This window comes from Pelodiscus sinensis, chromosome 2 (genome assembly GCF_052426305.1).
Source record: "Pelodiscus sinensis isolate ZL-2025 chromosome 2, ASM5242630v1, whole genome shotgun sequence".
Taxonomy (NCBI): Eukaryota; Metazoa; Chordata; order Testudines; family Trionychidae; genus Pelodiscus; species Pelodiscus sinensis.
In genome coordinates, this window is record NC_143053.1 from 243,925,442 (window position 1) to 243,945,723 (window position 20,282).

The 20,282-nt window shown below is 38.2% G+C and overlaps 1 protein-coding gene across 7 annotated transcripts in view; it reads right to left on the reverse strand.

The window, feature by feature from the left end:
- Positions 1–20,282, reverse strand: part of RBM33 (RNA binding motif protein 33) — a 171,348-nt gene that overhangs the window by 97,974 nt on the left and 53,092 nt on the right. For 5 of the 7 annotated variants that reach the window (XM_075922758.2, XM_075922757.2, XM_075922762.2 and 2 more), the window contains exons 9-11: positions 19,292–19,541; positions 12,133–12,191; positions 6,513–6,560 (exon numbers count right to left, since the gene is read on the reverse strand). In XM_075922758.2, coding sequence (XP_075778873.1) covers positions 6,513–6,560; positions 12,133–12,191; positions 19,292–19,541 — 357 coding nt within the window. The remainder of the gene's footprint in view (positions 1–6,512; positions 6,561–12,132; positions 12,192–19,291; positions 19,542–20,282) is intronic. The other 2 variants (XM_075922763.2, XM_075922761.2) reach the window with 1 other exon arrangement.

The window sequence follows — 20,282 nt, forward strand, 5'->3', positions numbered from 1 at the left end:
CTTTAGAGAACTGATTTCCTTGGTTTTTTTGGGAGACACCAAGATCAGAACTGAAGCAACGGTGATACTATGCCAGTGAAAAGCTATTTACAATTTGGTTTGTGGATATCACTATTTATATTGAGTTGAATTCTGCTCAGTTACATGGGTATGAACTTCACTGAAGCTCATGTGTTGTACTAACATAGGGTAGAATTTGGTCCTTTCAAATAACAATGATCACATAAGAATTTACCCTACTACATCATGGAAGACAAAGGACAAACAAAGCAAGCCACAGAGTACACAACTGTAAAGAACTGTAAATTACATAGTGCTTTACAGAAATGCAAAAAGCGGGTGTATCTGCCTCCAAGCTCTTACAATCTAAATTCAAAATTAATTAATTAATTAATTAATATTTTTAAAAAGGATTAATTTCTCTTAACAGAAAAAATAAAAATCCCAGTAGAGTACTTTAAATTGAATATGTTATCATATTTAAATTTACTTACAAAGATAGTATTGAGGGTGAATGGAACAATTCATGTCCCGTTATCATCTTACGGACCCAAAAATTCCATTTAAAAATAGAAAGATGACAGACAAATGTGTTCAAACATGCAGCTTGTGAGAGCAAAGATCACTGTAGGCTTGCCCACCACTACCATGTAAGGTCTGCATTTAAGAGGGTATTTTTCCTTAAAATGTGTTAAGGATTAGGAAAAATGCAACTTCTAGGCAATTTTCCATCCATCTGCATTAGCAGCCTTTACAGGACACAAAAGATTGGTCTGAAGTCACCCACAGATGGTCTGCATGTATGTCTTCTATATGTAGTGTATGGCTCTCTTATGACCAACTCAAAATTGTACCAGCAATGTTCCTGCTAAAATGCAGGACTAGCAGTAATAAGAGTATGTCAAGAGAAGTGAGAGGTTAATTAATTTCCTTCTTTGAAGGCATGCTAGTAGTGACGCACTGCCATTGCTCAGGTTTTATCATGAACTTTCAAAAGGGATTTGCAGATCTGGATGGGAACAGACAACAGTGGTTGTCCATTTTCTCAGGAGATGGAAACACAATGATTTCCAGACTCCATGCTGGGAACGCAGATGGTTCGTTTTATAAAATCTTTTCAAATATTAAATTGAACTAATTTATTCTGGAAATTTAAAAAAAACAATGTTGAACTCTTGCTTTCCTTTTATCCCAGAGCACCTGAAAGTCCAGTTTTACTCTGAAAAAGTGTAATAGAGACTTAACTTCCATAGTGACAAACAAATACCTGAAATAAACGTGGTTTAAAAATAACTTTATATTTAAATATTCGTGCCTGGATTTTTGAAATCTAAGAAATACTGTATGTTAAATTTACGTGACAAAGAACAAGTCCCTATTCATTCCTCATCCCCTTATACCACAAATTATGACTCTATAGACAAATACTTTTCTACAGTCTTACATGCAATGCTGGTTATGCAATTTCCCTTTATACTGACTTCCATTATTTAATCTAAGGCATAACTTGCATATTATCAATCACTTTTACAAAAATTGCAATGCTAAGTTGTGTCTACAATTCATTAGAGTTGTGAATAGCTCATTGAACATGACTTTCACACACTCAGGCAATCCTGCCTTCTGAAAGAATATGAGATAAGGTTACTTTAATCCTTTCAAAGAATTGCACTATTTTGCTTTCCTTTTTATCCCCTTAAATATCCTTCCTAGTTAAGAAATTAACATTCTCTCGTACAATTCTTACACAAATTATACTTTTACTTTTCAGCATCTCTTGTTAATTACATGATGTTATCTGGAATAATCTATTAAAGAAGCAGCAATAACTTTGGTTACCAATAAAAGAGAAAACTTAGCATAAATTGCTTAGCACAAAGTTAATCTTATAAAGCAAGGAATAAAGAGGATCTAACAGCTATTATATGACTTATCAGCTTCCCAAAAAGGGTCACTCTATACTTTTTACAAGAGAGTAATTAAATACCTTAACAATGTCATTGAAACTTCATGAATCTTTCAATAAATTATACTCTGCCTCTACAACATGTTTTCATTTATTAATCTTACTTAAAATGCAAAGAGCTATGAGAACCCCATTGATAGTTAAGCAGAGCCACTCAGTTAATTCTTATTATATGGTTTAATGCAAAGAATAATGACCACTATAACCTATGACACAATTAAAACTATAGCCATCTGTCATGAGATGTTAATCCTCTTATTTCAAAGGTCAGACTTTCAAAAAGCTTTCCTAAAATGCCTACCTTTTAGAAGAAAGCACTTATCCTTCTGGATAAACAGACATGTTTTATAAACCTAAGGTGCATTATATTTTAATGTAGAATTTATACACACCACTGTATGATTTTAAGAGGTATGCATCTAATCAATTTCACTTGGTTCTCATTTACTAGGCACAATTTGCTCACTGAAATTGAAAAATATATTAATTTAGTTCTATTTTAAACATCTAAATTTAGGACCTGAACTGCCCAACAGCTTCCATTTAAGGCTGATTATAGTAATGCATTTGCATTGAGGAGAAAACAGAATGCACTGAATAGCATAATTACTTTATTTAATTAGACTAATATTTAAACTAAACCTTTTACTTAAGCCTCTCCCAAGAGGAGGTCAATAATCATAGTTTATAATACGCAGATTCATGTAATATTGAATGTGTACCATTAATTGATTGGGCAGCTTCTTTCAATAGAATCAGAAATTAGTATTTTTTTTAAAATCACAACAGAGTATTTAATTCTGTCAAACTGACTCAGGAAATGGAAAATTGGTTGAAATAGAAAAGCTATGGGAACAGTACAGGCAGATCCCAGCATGTGAAAATAAGTAGTGAATGTCTGTCCAAACAAGTCAAAACTAAAGGATCCTTATAATATAAGGTGATCCACTATCCATAAAATATAATATGTTTCACATTATAATGCTAAGACATGAGATATCACATTGAGAGATATAGGCTCAAGTCTGAGCCATCCTGGAAAATCCAGATGGTTTCTTTATCTTTACACCAGTAAAAATTCTATCCATGCTCTTATGCAGGCTGAAAGTAGAGAAGGCCTATTATGCGAGGCAAGGAGAATAATGGATAAATTTCATGTTGGGATATTTAGGTAAATAAGGCAAGAAATACTGCTAATTCTTGTTCCAAACTCTAGCTTTAAAGCCATGATGGTAACAATAAACCTTAAGGCTGAGCTCTCACTGCTCTGTATATGGCTGGAAGAAAGAATTTACAGTGATTATGGAAAGGGTATTGTAAAGTGATGAAATCTCATGTACAAACCAGAACAAGTCTCTGGTATCAGCAGGAAGAGTGGTGAAAACTTAAGTATCTTAAATGACATTAGAAACCTTGATTTCACTAAACGTTTTAAAAGCATAGCTGTTTAATTTTAAAACCAGCAAGTCTTCTGCAGCTTCACCTTCAACTTTGGTTTAAAAGTCTCTCCTCTAGAGTGTCTTGCATAAGAAAGTTAACACAAATGGTTAATTGAAGATCTAATACAAAGGGGTGATAGTACACAGAACAAAATCTGGAGGACTGGTACAACATGGCAATAAAGTTTAGGATAACAGACTAGAGGTTTCCCATTGGGAATAGAGAGCAACCACTGTGCTAAAAGACAATAAAAATCTATCTGAAGACTGATGTGCTAGAAAGTGTACAACATATTAGAAATCTCAAATTGATCAGCATTCCCAAATAGGTGACTAAGAAAAACACATTTTAGAAAGTCCTCATTTTCAGCACCATTGAGATTAACCTTCATTAAGAACAGTTCTTCATCCTTAGAGTAGAGGCTATTAATTGGGAAGACTATTAACAATGCTTATGACCTGTTGGATCTTGATAATCCCACAAGTCACCAGCAAGAATTATGAAAAAGGTTAGAACTAAATTAGATCACAAATACAAGAAATTCAGGATTTCTATATTTTATTCCAACCTGGGTGGTACAAAAGAATATTCTTGTAATTAATGTAAAAAAATTCGGGAACCTCAAAGTAAAAAACAAACATTGAGTGATCATGCTCTTTTAAAAAAAACAAAAATGCCTTTATCTCTCTCTCTCTCTCTCTCTCTCTCCCTCTCACACACAAAACAGAAAAAAAATCTTTACAAACTATTAACATTTCTGATGCAACAAACAAATTTAAGACTGCTACACAATTATTAAATTACATGATTCCTGGTTTATATTTCCGCAGGGAAACTCCATTTTGAATGTGATTTACATAGTCCTGAGAAAATTTTATCTGAGCAAGTGCTCCCATTGAACTTACTGATACTACTTTTCCGCATAATGTTATGCACACATGTACTTCCAGGTTTGGAACCCATCTTTCTGCTCTCAGATTCTATTTATCCAATGCACTATCTCTCAGATACAGATCCAGTTTGTTGTAGGATAAATTTGTTCATATAACTGTTTCCTGTACACAATGGAGTGAAAGGTGTTCATTGGATTTTCTTAGGCGAGGGAGGGTCTGACTTTTGCCAACAAAGTCTCCTTATTGGCCTCTAATTAACTGCTATATGGAATTGCTGTATGGTTATGTTTAATAATTTGTGCTTGTTGCCCGTCTAGAGAATTTGTATCTTACTCACAAGACTCTGGGGACAAAAGTTAAATTTGTATTCATTCAAATAATGTTTTAGCAACTTTTATGTAGCTAGCAGAAAGTAAAAATGAAACTACTGAAAAAAAATCTAAGGTTTTATTCATGCAGGAAGAAAATATACATTCTAATATTTTTAAATCCACAACTTCAGGATGCCCAAAAGCCTGAGATACCAGTTAGCAACCAAACCAAATAGTCCAAGTACCATGAAATATAAATGTATGAGTTTTCTGTTTGATTTTAACGTCTATGGAGCGTGTGCATCGTGGAGATAGTATGACAAGTTAAAGCATTACTGTGGTTTAGAAACCATCTATTCTGCTCTTATTTAATAGCTGTTACCATCATGTTTAGCTGCTGCAGCTCCTCTTGCAGATGGGAATTCATTGATATGATTAAATTTGATGGTATGATAATGTATGGTAATCGTGATTAATCAGAAGCCTACTAGCAAATGGAGGATGTTGGGTATTATGTCACCTGCATTTTAAACTGCATTCCCTCTATGCCAGCCTGACAATATTTGACAGCTGGAGGGATCTCATGCTGCATCTGCTTGCTACTACTTATAGATCTGAAAAGAGAAAATGCCCATCATTCCTTCACTATCTTAAGTGCTGTAATTACAGGGCTTTGCAGGCAAGTTGTGAAAACAGTAAATGTTCCAAACCAAAGCTTTTTGCTAGATGTTGAATAAGCTCAGTCTCACATCTGCAAAGGCTATAATCTGAAAGATGTAATTTGATGCAGCAGTCTCATTCAAACATGATTTGCATGAAATGCCATATAAAGCACTATCCAAGAAATGTCAGTCAACACCACCTGATACCACGTATCCTGTTAAATGAAAACAAAATGCTTTCTACACTACCTGTGATCTGCTCTTGCTACACCGTAATCCAGTGAAAATTTCATTTACTGCTACTATTATAGTAAAGCCATAACTAAAGCAGAATAATTTTGAGGAAGTAGAACAGCAGATTTGTTTTCACAAATGTTCTTTCATTTTCATTAATAATTTACCTCCTAAACAAATGCTATTACAAAACACGCAAAACTCCTCACTGGATATCATTCAGGAATGACAGACTGTTCTAGAAATGTAAATTGCATAACAATTCAAAGCTACATGAATTAAGAGTCATACACTTGATAACGTGAACCAAAAACTTTAGATACGAGGTTTTTAAAACCCTTGGTTTCCTTACTTGTTACACCACCTCATTATTAAATCTAAAATAACTTTTGTTTTTTGCACTTTCCAGTACAATATAAACAATTTCATTTTGCTTCATTCCCATAAAATGTTGAAGTATTTAAGATCCACTAAAGCTAGAGAGATTTTTACATAAAATGCTTTAGTATATCACCACAAAATCAGTTCAGCTAATAAAATTTCCTGAAGCTTTGCTTTCAGTTTTGGACCTCAAGTTAGGCCTGTACTCCACTTTATAATGCTACTTAGAATTTTTAACATTAACGACATGTAACGTTTGTATTATATAGGTAGAAGTGTTTGCAGCTCTGAGGCATTGCCCTAACAATCCTAGAGAGTGTTTACCTCAGACTTCAAAATGTAAAATAAGTGGCAAATGAATGGCAGCTGATAGATATAAAACATTAATCGTTCAAAAAAAAGTCACTACCTTAAGTTACCAGAAAGGTGTGAAAAATAATGGACAGCTATTTTAATGACTTCCACAAACAGCACATGCAATTATATTCTAATGTATATTTTAAGATATTCTAGATCTCAAAATATAAGGACAGTGACCCATAGATACACTCCTCCCTCAATGGGTATATCTAACGGGGATCAAAACACAGATTCACCAAAGAAATGTCTCAGTTACTTCTCTTACCCAAAATACTTCTCCTTTCCATTCTAGAGGGCCTTCTCCACCAAGTATCTGAAAGATAGACAAATGCTGCCTCCTCATTTTAATCTCATACAAAGGCCCTAAATATAAAGAAATAAATACAAGTCTGCTTGTGGACAGAGGACATGACTCAAAGATCCAGTTATAGAGGTCCCCACCACACAGCTTGTGCTTCAGGATTAAACAAGTTGGACTAGTACAGTGAGAGAGAGTGTCAGGTAGTGCAACTGTAATTATATGCATCCATTGGCTGTTTCCTAGTCTCATATGAAGCATGCCAGCTGTCATTAGCAGCTTGATGGGATCAGGCATTGTGATTCAGGAAAACAGTTTGTTCCATAGGCTGTTACTTCAGGACAATGCTAAAGCTCTTGCTAGAACAAATACTTAACTGACTGTCAAACACACTTGCATAATTTCAGAACACATTAGTACTATACAGGCAGTCCCCGACTTACGCGGATCCGACTTACATCGGATCCGCACTTACGAACGGGGCTCTCTCGCCCCGGAGCTCACAGGCAGTGATCCGCCACCTCGACCTCCGGGGCGAGAAAAGCTGGTCCCGGTGCCCCTGGTCTGCTGGAGACGGTCTCCAGCAGACCAGAGGCACCAGGAGCGAAGCCGCAGCAGCGGCGGGTTCCCGCGCTTCTGAGGCTTTGTGAGAGCAAAGCCTCAGAAGCGCGGGAACCCGCTACTGCTGCGGCTTCGCTCACGGTGCCCCTGGTCTGCTGGAGACGGTCTCCAGCAGACCAGGGGCACCGGGAGCGAAGCCCCAGCCGCGGCGCGGCACCCCGCTGCCACTGCGGCTTTGCTCCCCGTGTCCCTGGTCTGCTGGGGGGAGGGGGGGGAGGCTGCTAGTGTGCCCCCCCCCAGCAGACCAGGCTTTTGTTGCCGGACCCTGGGGCAGAGCAGCTGGGGCGCTGCCGGTTGGTCCCGCAGCACCGCTCTGGGCACTACTGGACCAACCCAGCAGCACCCGAGCTGCTCTGCCCCAGGTGTCCTGATTCAGCCGCTGCTGGTCAGTTTCAGCAGTGGCTGAATCAGGACGCCTGGGGCAGAGCAGCTGGGGTGCTGCTGGGTTGGTCCAGTAGTGCCGAGGAGCGGTGCAACTGGAGCAACCCAGAAGCACCCCAGCTGCTCTGCCCCAGGCGTCCCCAAGTCAGCCGCTGCTGAAACTGACCAGTGCTGACTACAGGAAGCCCGAGGCAGAGTTGCTCTGCCCCAGGCTTCCTGGAATCAGCGCTGATCAGTTTCAGCAGCAGCTGACTTGGGGACGCTTGGGGTTCTTAAGTTGAATCTGTATGTAAGTCAGAACTGGCAGTAAGTTTCAGCAGCGTCTGAATCTGGACGCCAGTTCCGACTTACATACAGATTCAACTTAAGAACAAACCTACAGTCCCTATCTTGTACGTAACCCGGGGACTGCCTGTATTTATATAGTATTATTGTGACTCATGTGCTTCATGACCCTGGGCAAAGCAGTAATTAAAACAATTCTTTTCAAATCAGTTAAAGCTAATACATTCATATCTAGCCACTACAATTAATGGGTCTGATCATCAAGTGACTTAGCAACTGGAAGACAATGGGTAGGATTTTCAAAAGGACCTAGTTTCAAAAAGACCTAACTCACTTAGGGTAGACTTTACAAAAATGACTATGGATACTCCCTGCACCACTGAACTTTTATGGCTTAGCTAAGCAACTATTTTGGAAAATTTTGGCCACAGTGTCCATTTTCCCATTTTGGAAAGTTCAGTGCAATGCATTAACTTACTTAATGTGCTTTTTTTAAAAAACAGACTATTTAAAGTAACTGGAAGAATTAAATAGTATTAATAGTTGATTAAAATCTCTGCATACATTTTACTACACAAAACTAATATATTTTAAGAAAGAGCTACAATTCTACATGAAAACTTATGGAGTCTTCTTCAATTTTTACAAAACGTTAGGCTCTCTTCCGAACAGAGAATTCTTACCCTGTTGCCACAGCCCTTGGCTGACAGCCCCATCTCAGAACCATTATATACTCAATTTCCAGTAAGTTAAATATAATTATTGATAAAGATAAGTTTGCACACTAAACAAAGGGGAAGTCAGTGAGGTATTTGATATATTCCTTGAGTATTTTAAGATTACTGATTCTGTATTACCCCAGCTGCTAGGAAAAAAACAGAAGAAATGTGTACAAAGCTAAAAAAAATAAATGAACTCATGTCTTCTCCCTACTTCCTCCCAAAACACCCAAGAGACAAAGATTTACATACGTAAGTAGGGATGAAAATGTTAAAGTTTTACTTATTATTATTAGAAACTGAACATAAAAATCCTCTAACAAAAGATATTTAAAAAATGCATCATTTCTGCTAAGTATGCAAATTTCACACCTTATTTTATTTTAATAGAAAACAGGATGAATACATAAATGGAACACAACTTTCAAATTTGAAGGCAAATTTGACTTCAGTTCAATAGCTGTATACTACATTTGATAAAACAAGCAAAATATGTATAATGCTGCTCATAACAAGCTATTACCTAGCATCTTTGATATTCTATGTAAACCAGGCATGTCAAACTGGTGTTTGGGGGGCCGCATGTGGTCCAATTGAAATTTTTGCAGCCCGCCACTACATTTTATAAAGGAATAAAGTGTGGCCCACTGGCCGCTCGGAGCACATGGCTGAGCACAGATCACAGCTGGCTGGGCCACTCTGCGCCGCAGCAACTGCTCACGGCCAGGGCTGCTCTGTGCACGCGCTCATGGCCGGCCAGGCCACTCTGTGCTGGACGCTCTGCATGCTCACTCACAGCTGACCAGGCTGCTCTGCACATGGCATCCAGCATGTGCTCACAGCCGGCCGCTGTGCTCATGCCACCCCAGCATGTCTGAGGAAGAAATATGTGGCAGCGGCAACGGTGACTCCGTGACCTAGGTATTAGTTTGGGGGGCTGGGAGTGCCTGGCTCTGGGGGAGTGGATTGAGGTTATTTTGTTAATATTTTGTTTATTTATTTATTCCCAAATAAAATAACAAAATGTATATTAATGTTATAGCAATAAATGTATTTTTTTGCAATTGCCTGAATAATTATGTTCATGCAGAATCTCAACCTTACAAAGTATCTGAAATTTTCACAGAAGCATGTTCTATTTGATTAACCATGGTTTATACTTGTTTTTATTTCAATAAAACAAGTTATGTATCATAAAAAATTAGAAGTACCTTAAATTTATATCTAAATTTAAAATTATTTTATATGCGCAAATAACAATTTTGCACATCAAATATTGTATTGTATTAAAACTAGACCTGAAAATATATTATAAAATATGCCAAAACAATCCATAATAATAAATACTTACAACTTTCTGATACAGTACATTTTCTTTGGTGGCACTGAAAGCTATCAGTTTTCGTTTGCGTGGACCTAAGCAGGCTCGAGTTTGACATGCCTCATGTAAACCATTGTAAAGGACTTTACAAGGGGCATCAGTAACATCGGGCCTATTTTACAGATTCAGGAAACTAAGCCACAAAGAATGGAAATCACTTCCCAAGGTCTTATCTAGCAAGCCAGTGGCAGAGCCAGGAATAGAACCCAGGTCTCTCAAATCTGAGGTTCAGTGCTCTACTAGGATGCACAATCTCTTCACTTAACAGAAATAGATACTAACCAAAAGAATTCTCTTAGCTCCAAACATCAGCTACTTAACAAACAGCAGGTACTAGTGCCTATATAAGAAAGATGTTCCATTTTTCTCTAGGGAAATTTTCAGAGGAGAAGAGAAAAATATTCCTATCGAGAAAGAGAGAGACACACACACATACCCCCACCCCTACTGCTAAAAGGAAAATATTTTAAGAGTTCTAATTCTACAGCTTATTCAAAGAATTCCAATTCAAATTTTAATATGTTTCTGTAAATACATTTTCAGAGATATGATTACAACAGATTTACCCATTCTTTCTTCCTCCAATTTGTTTTAATTTCAAAATCTGATTAGCAGATTAAAATATATCACATGAAAACAACATGTAAAATTCTAAGGTACATAAATTTAAACTGCTCTTTGTGAAAATTAGAACTAATATTTTTAAATGCTAGGCAGATTTCACTATTTTGCACTCAGACTTGCTCAGATAAAAGTATTTCCTTAGTTACACAACAGTCAAACTGTGATAACCTGAAATATAGAAATTTCACAAAAGTATGACAAAATTCGATAAAACAATAACCAGGTTTCGTAAAGCCAGTTTTAGATTATTTAACATGTTATACTTCATAAAATAGATTCTATAGTCATTAATATGACTATCAGTATAAAATGAACAAGTGTAAGTAATTGATTCGATAAGGATCTTGCAAATAAATATTCTGCACAAATATTATCCTCATATTATATGCACATGGAAATCACAAAACCAGAATATTTTTTTCTAATCAGCCTTTTCTAGCTACAACTGATTTCTATACAGATGAACTCTGTTTACTACAGGTTGTACCTCTATAAACCAGGACTCTCTGGGATGCAGGGGAGTGGGAGCTGGCCGGCGCAATGCGTGGGAAGGGAAAGCAGCACAGGGTCTCGCTGGACTGCCTGGGAGACCGGGAGCCAGGAAGCCCAGCATGAAGCTCAGCTGGGCTGCGGGTGGAGGATGAAAACGGAGGGGTGGGAAGTCCAACACACAAACCCAGCAGGGTTGCCCAGGGAAGCCAGTGGGGTGGCAGAGCAGGGGGGTCAGAAATTACCTCCCCATGTCCTGCAAAATGCTTTATCTGGGACCAATCAGGTCCAACTTGTAGTATATTTTGCTACAAGAACATTTACTTCCCTTTACACTTTCCATATATTACTAAGGTTTAGCTTTTCCATGAGCTTCATGTACAAGAAAATCCTGTGTCGATTTCCAAGTTTTGGCAAATGAAGGCAATGATACACAAAAATTACTTTCATTTACAGGATTTGCTGTTCTATGTGAATAACTAAAGAGTTGTAAATAACTAAAATGATACAAAACAGTAACTGGAAAACTGAATGAAGTATGCAAAAATCACTTATTCATACTCAAAATAAAACAGGAAAATTAGTTTAGAAAAAGAATTAAAATACATTTAGTATATTTGGAAACCAAAAGAAAGTAAGATGGGAAGGATCACTCAACGCAAATCCACTTTTGGTATAAAAATAATGAAACCTTTTAAATGGTTAAAGCAAGCAGAAAATATGGCACTGATTTTTATAATAAAATACAAATACGGGGCTTTTTAGTCTGAGATTTTTTTTTTCCAGTGGCCTTTTTAAGAGATGCCAGTAGGAAAATGAAAAAAGCTCTCTACAATAAGATGCATTTGTACCTCTCCCATTGGAGTAACTGGTTCAACAATTTTAGAGTTAAACAGAATTAATTCTGCTCTGAAAAGTCCATTGACCTTAAGCTTTTAACAAACATTTTCAACTGAAGAGATTACTGTCAATATTTACAAATCCTTAAAATTATATTTCATTGGAACAGCTTTTATTTGCTATATTAATATTTCTTTGCAAATGTATGCTTATCCATATCACAGAAGGAGAAACAGCTGCTACTCACAGGAAATCTCTGCGGTCCTACAGTAGGTCTTGGCTGAGTTGGGACTGGTAACAAGGGCACTGAAACAAGAAACACCTTTTAATAGCATTTATTTTAACCTAACAGTTATTGACTTTATCTACAAAAGTAGTCACATAGCAGATCGTAATCACTGCTGGTTAAGTTTACTTTTAAGAACTAAGCATGTGTTCCATAGTCCCTAAAATTAGCCAAGTGGAGACAAATTTTCATAGCATAAATTAGATAATGCAATCCTGAATTTTCCAGAATCAAACCTGTTGACAAAGGAAAACCTATACCTGGCAAAACTGAAGGAAGTCAACATGTAAAGGTGGATCTAAATGACATAACCATACAGAGTTTACATGCTAAATTCTTGTTTTCTCAGACCCTTTTAGATTGTAGGGAATCACAGTGACAGATTCCATGCTTCAACAGGTCTTTATAACATCCTAACACTACGTATACTAAGGCATCATAGCAGATAAGGTGCTAGAATGACTACAGAGAACCTAAAATGGGAGAGAGAGGGTAAAAACATTCAGAATTATGCATGGATGTCACCTATTAAACATTAATGAATGGAAGCTTCGGGGGGAGCTGAGTTAATCTGTCCAGGATACCCTTAAAAAACAACAAATAGTCTGCTAGCACTTTATAGACTAACACAACATGTAGATGGTATCATGAGCTTGTGTGTGGACTGCTCTGGGTGGCTGGACTACTGCAGCCCAGCAATGGGCTGAAGCACTCCCCTCCGCCCACTCCCCTTGTTTAACCGGTTAAACAATTAAATGGGATTTTACATACCTAATCAGTACATCAGACTCCTCTATATCACTGTTATATTACACACAATTACCAAAAGTCTTCCCTATATGGTGCACAGCGAAACACTGTGATACCTCAACTGATGTGCTAACTAGAGCTGGTTGGGAAACGTTCAAGAAATATTTTTTATACTGGAAAATGCAGATTTAACTCAAACTTTTCTGGAACAGCAGTAGTCTGAACAGATTTGGAAATTCAAAAAATTTTGGAAAAAAGGTTTAAGTTGTTGGAACATCCCATTTGGAAATTTTCTACATGAAAAATTCCATTTTTTTCCAGCTCAAAATTTATATACTGTAAGTTTAGTAAATAAAAGGTTGAAATCAAAATGAAGCATTTTGAAAATGTCAAACCAAATCTTTTCTTTTGGACTAAAAGTCTAAGAAACGAGATTTCCACTTTTCATCCTGATTTGGGATGATCTCTCCAAAATTTTCCCAGGATGGAAAAACATTTCCCACACATTTATCAAATACTGACTTTAGATGGAGGCCACTGTACTATGTTTTTGAGAAGAAGGAATCAACATTAGAAGAAAGGCCATCCAACCTCACCCACCTTGTCTCTAACACCAGTAGACCAACTGGGCTACAACTACACTGCATATATACATTCTTAGAGGTATTCACAGCACTTGACACTTCTATCATTGAATTAATAAATTCCATATTTTGGAGGCTCCAACTCCTATCAACTGTTTCCTCAAACTTCTTAAAAAGTGAATAAGATACAAGAACTAATATATTGGGAACTATTCTTATCTCACACCTGATTCTAACTTCCATACACTTCTGTTGAATTTTTCTGTTTTACTGTTTTTATATTGAAGTACTGGGCTAAGTGCACTAACTTTTCACCTTTGGAAGATTGTATTCAACCTCTGTATTCAGTTACAGTAGAAAATCAATTTGATGGTTTCATCCTAGTTCCTACCGAACACCTGTCAGCATCATACAGTCATCACCCAATTTGGAAAGATGGGGAGTTTGACAGAAACATGACTAAAATAGCTGAAGTGTTACAGGTCAGGGCCAAGATGCGGGGGGGGGGGGAGGGGGGGAAGCTGTATAAGGAACACACACAAAAAATAGGCCAGCACTCTGTTCAACTGTCATTATCTGTTTTGGTACATTGCCTCTGGCAGTGCTCCCCCTCTTTTTTTTTAAGCACACAAATGAATATAATGCTCGTAAAAGATGATAGTTCAAATCATTTCAATCCTTGTCTCTCTGCTGAGGTAGCAAAGATAGCTAAAAATCATCATTTTTTTTCTGAACATCAAATTAATCCACAAAATTTTAATGATACAAGAGGGAGAACTGGTGATATAACGTTTTAGAACAGCACAATGTTGGACAGGATTTTGAATAAGAATGGAAATAAATAGCTGATGGTAAATGACTAGGAAATAATAAAGAGAGCAGAAACCATCCATGTCTCTTGTTAAGGCAATTTAATAGTAATCCTCGCCTCCCCCCCCCCCCCCCAGAAAACTGCTTTAAAGTTAGTTTTAAAGGATAAAATTGAGTCACTACATAGCAATTTAGTAAGTTAGTAAGAAACAGTCTGGTAACTCTGTTGAATTCGATAGCTCCTTAAAACACTTATTGGGATAGTTATTTGTTATATCAATATTAAGAGGAAAACCTGAACCACAAACTCTAAAACTGAGCTGATGTGAAATTATTGCTGAGGCTGGGAACCATGCTGTCCTATCATATTTGTTAATTATTCATACTGGAGTGTATTGACCATTCTAGTGTTCAAATTCTGGGGTGGAAGAGGCAAGAGATTTGCAGGAGGGAAGGAAGAAAGTTTAACACATAGCAGTGTGAAGGACCTAGTATACAAAGGTGTGACTGGTAGCTGTATGTCAATGGGTCTGGCGAAGGTGTGACTGGAAGCTGACATAGTAGATTTGAAGATTTTCACGAGTAAGTTTCTCTTTCCTTTTTTCTAAAAAGAGGTTAAAGAAAGCATGGAGTATAGTTGTGTTCCTCAGGTAAAAATTTGATTTGAACATCTATCTTAAAAAGTAGAAAAAAAAATCTCATTTGAAGAAAAAATAGCTCAGACAAGAAAATTGTATAACCCAGATACAAGGGGTATGAAACTATTTTGTGGGATTTCTTTGGCTTGGAGAACTGGACTAGTAATGGCAAGTTCTTCTTATATAGAAAGAAGAGTTTATCTTTGGTATGAAAACAGGAGTTACCTACAGACAGGACTTTTCAGTGGGAAAGCTTCAAACTCACTCTTCAGGCCAAAGTGGTAGCCATTAGGGAGACTACTTCCACAATTCTGATGCAACAGTTCAAATGGCAGCCTTGTGACATACTACACTATAACTGTTGAGACTGTTTCAGAAGATGTTTAAAATTATTAATTATGTTTATTACAGTACAGGCTAAAAGCTAACCAAGAACGAAGTGCCACTGTTGTATATAAACAGAGTCCTAGCCCCGAAACAGCTTATGATCTAGACAGAGAGGGTGAGTGAATGGATCTAAATTATTACTGGATGGATGATTTATTAGTAAATGTAAATTTATCCGCTCCCCCCCAACCCATACACACAAATGGATGAAAAAAATATTTCCTTTAATAACTGAAGTTTACATAATGTAAAAAATGCTGCTTTTGAATTTATTATATTTCTATTTAAGGATATTTAATTTGTATATTTTGAGACATATTTTAATAGCTATAAAATTTTAACTCTCAATCTCAGCCTCTACTATCATTAAATAATTGTGACTACCCATCCCAAAATTTCACAGCTATGAAAGTGTAAATAGATAAATATTTTAAAATTTCTTAAGCATAAATATGTCAAAAATTTACAAAAAATTAAATTCCATCAAACCTAGGTATAATACACCCAGTGAGTAATGTATTGGCAACAAGCACTTTTGTTCTACAACAGTTATTTTACTGATGGGTTTAGTTCAAAGGGAACACATAAAATGGAAAGATTAGGAAAAATAAATGAAATCATTAGAAACAGAAGAGATGACACTGAAGGGAAACGGTACAAGGGGGCAGGGCAGGGGAGAACAAGATAAGAGGCAAGTGTGCAGTAAGTACACCTAAAGCGAAATGATAATAAAAGGAGTGGAAAGAGAAGGGTAAGAACAAACATTCAAATCAATCAGAATATGGCAGAAGTTGTCCAGTCAAAACTGAAGTTATCTGAATAACCACGGGTCTCTACTTTGGCTGCTTCTGCTCCTGCCAGTTGAAGTCTCTTGGCTGGTTCCTCTTGAACATTTATCTCAAGGCTAATTGGCATGAGTGTAGGTAGGTACTACCTGGGATCTAGTGCCTTCAGAGAAGGGGTTCTTCCCCCACACTTCCATATCCAGAGGATGCTAGGAGCGAAGGGTGGCTTGATCCCATTTTATCCCTACCCCACCACCTAAATGCAGTTCTCTCTGCTTTGCTTGCTTCTGGTCCTACTGGCTAACATCTCTGACTGGCTTCTCTCTGTCACTTTCCCCAGAAGTTTCACAGATTTAGAGAAAGAGAAAATAGGAGTGTGGATAGTAAATTTCCATGATTCCTATTTAGAACAAAATGTCCTTAGTAAAAAGACCTAATCATACTTGGGCTCAGCCCTGCTGTAAAATTATTTAGCTGAAATTCCAGACAATCCTGCAAAATAGTTTTAGTGACTTGAGTTCCAGTTTTACAGAATCTGCTAGTCTCAGTACCCTAAGCTTCAAGTCTTGGTATTTCCAGGAAGTATATTTCAGACTAAATGGATTCAAATGAACTTAGTGAAACTGTGATGTTGTCTGATTAAAATATGACCACGTAGATCACTGCTGTTATCATTGTTCTATAACAAACAAATCTTACACAATGTGTGTCAAGTAAGGTGTCAATAGAATTATGTTGTATGTATCCTTTTTGTTTCTGAAGTTATGAGTACTGGTTCTATACCTTTATTTCTAATGTGTTTGCTTCTGGCTACCATCTACAAAGTATTTAGCCTGGAAGGGACTATTCAAGTCAAATGGCTCTTCAAAGAACACAACTCACAATGGAAGATGCCTAGCTATACTTAATGGATTTTCCTGTGGACATTCTAACTACAGTATGGATGATGGTCTCTAGTATGACTAAGTGAAGCATGCATTGACATGTGATTTGCCCATGTGACTCCAAAATCCACCCTGTTTCTAGTGTTCCTTCTAAGATGTGTGGCAGCACAGCTTCAGAGGTGATTAACCAACCTGCCCAATCAGTCAGCTCTGTGCACAGAGCCCGGAGCCTCCGACTGGGTGGGACTGATTAATCACCTGGGAAGCTGTGCTGACACCCACCTTAGAGGAAATACTGCTTATTACCTGTAATTTTTGACTAACTGTGCAGAGAGCACTGAAACATCTCCATTTTGCCTCTTTCCTGTTCAAATCCATAAAAGGGTGGATGGAGGATGTGCTGGTATCCTTTTTTGAGGTCAGAGTAAAAATTCCAAACACTGTTTACTGGAATTAGAAGAGGCAGGCTGTTCATCTGGGGGTTAGACTTTTACTGACTGATTGAAGAGGTGCGGACAGGCAGAATCTGATTCTTTGCTTTTTATCAAATACATTCAATGGTTGCTTTGGAAATCTTAAGATGGGTGAACAAAAGTGATTCATGCAAGACTAAGGACCTTCTAGACTACTGCAAGTATTGCAACCTACTAACTGAATAAGCGGGAAGTATTTGCTTTTATAAGATATGGAAAACTGAAATAATCTCCAGGAAACAGCCATTCTGAAACCCATATGTGAGAAGTGGATCTGGTACAGGATTAACATACTTAAGATTTCTCCCAATTGGCAAAGCCTAGTCCTGGCAATTTTCCTTTATTTGATAGAATGATAAGTAGAATGTTAGCTTTAAGTGAGCTCTTTGTTTATTTGAGGAGAAAAAATGTATATGATCAGAATGTAAAAAAAAATATTTCTTTTGCAAGTACTTCCAAAAGTCACAATTTATACAACTATTTTTTTCTTTAGTTTCAGATTCAACACAGCCAAAGAAATTGCAATTTCAACTTGTTGAAAGTTCTCAAAAAAATGTGACCCAGCAACGGGTCCTTGAATTAAACAAGTTGTGGAAAAAGTTTGATTCTCAGGCTTTGAATCAAATAATCCATTAGCAATAGTGGAGTTAAGAACAAGCAGAGCATATCATGTCAGGAGCATCATAAATAATGGACAAAACTTGCATCTTTCATACAATCATTATACAGATAGGAGCTCCCTTGTCCAGTACCCTTGGGAGCTGACCCATCCCGAATGAGGAAATTTACCAGACATGGGGAGGTCCCCTGTCACCAGTCTCGTAGGACTCTCTCTCCCTGCGGTTGGCTCTGCTCTGGCCCCACTGCCACTGGGCTCCAGCCTGCTGGGCTTGGACTTGGGCTCTGGGTCCACTGGGGCTCCCAGGGGTTGATGCTCCCCAGCCACCGCAACCCTGCTTCACCCCGCCCCCCAACTGGGAATCCCCAGGGACAGGGCTTGCCGGTTAACCCGTTTCTGCCGCCCTCCACCAGGGATCCCTGGGTATTGGGCTTGCTGGCTGTCCCATTTTTGCTGCTAGCTGTCCTGCTGCTGTCCCGCCCAGCCGAGGCTCCCTGGTGACAGGGCCCTCAGCCGGTTTGTATTCCCAGGTGCCAGAGCTCTGTGGTCCAGCAACATCCATCGTCCTGCCGGACCACAGATGTTGCTAGACCAGAGTCTCCCAGATTTCAGGGGTTCAACCTATACGTTGAGGGGTGCCACAGTACAGCTGCTCCCCAACTTACGAACCGGTTACGGACCAAGCAATTGGTTGTAACTCGGTTTGTTCGTAAGTCGGACCCCATAGAGTTACACGCGACAGCGCTGTTTGTAAGCACAAATCGCGTTTGTAACTCGGGGTCCGCCATTTATGACAGCTTTAGTCATAAATACGAATGGTCATAAGGGGACCAGATGTATAATCACAGATGTTCTGAATGTGCCTTGCTGAAGCTAGTATACCACTTGTGAAATTATAAGCGGGAGCACTTAACTTCTGAAACCTGATGTCTAATATTTAAATATGCCTTCTTTACATCTGGCACGTCAATTGTTCCTTAAAGGATAATGCAAGTTTTACATTTAGTGTCATTTTAGAGAAGAGCTACTAACTTTTACAAAATATTTGCTCTATGATTAAGTAGAATTTAAGCCTGAAAGTATGTTATGTAAGTTTGACTGAATGATCACAGGAAAACTGTGTAGATATTCTCTCCCCACTCCCTGCATGGCAATGCTAATTCAGAACTTAAAATATTTAGAAAACTCACCTTGCCCAGGTGTCACTACCGTCCCTTTGAAATGTGGGTTTATATGTATGTTCTTTGGTTGCTGAGGTGTCACTGGGGGTGGAGTCATCATTATTCCAGGTGTTTCAATCTGGGGTGGCATATGTAGCCCTGGAGGAGGAGACGAATGATGTTGATGCTGAATAGGAAGTAGCGTTTGTAGCTGTTGCTGTGGGAACAGACTCCTAATAGGCTGTTGCTGGTGAGGAGGAATTAACCTCTGTGAATGACTCTGCAAATAATCAAAAAGAACAAAATTCCTTGGTTAAAATCCAAGTACCCTGATGAAAAATCAGAAAAATTAAAGTTGGTATCTCAGAGAATGGGGGGAGGGATAGCTCAGTGGTTTGAGCATTGGCCTGCTAAACCAAGGATTGAGAGTTCAATCCTTGCAGAGGCCATTTAGGAATTTGGGGCAAAAATTTGTCAGGGATGATACTTGGTCCTGCTGTGAAGGCAAGGGATTGGACTGGATGACCTTTCAAGGTCCCTTCCAGTTCTAGGAGATAGGCAATCTCCATTAATTTAATTTAAGGTCACAGTTTCCAATAGTTTCCAAGAACCAGCTGAAACTACTGCAACTACCAGCATGGGAAGGAATAATCTGAAAGTAAAAAATATCATCATGAAGGGGAAATAAGGCAGGGAATGAGAAGTAAAGGAAAGGGCTAAAAGGTTATTCATTCTTGTGTGTGGTGCCCAAGCCTAATTCACAGACTACGACCAACAGCCAAACAAAACTTAAAGAGATGAGAATAAAATGTGGCAAAGACCATGCTGCATGTCCCGCTAGAGTCAGCGGCAGTGTCATGGAGGGCTCCAGTGTCAGTGTTATCACTGAAGTGTGCACAGGGGTCGGTGCTGGTGCCCCTGGAGTTGGTGCTGGGGCTGGGATTTGGGTCAGCACCAAGAACAGAGCCAGGGCCGCTGACAGAGGTGGTGCCAGTATATTGGTTGAGGGCACCAGGGAGGC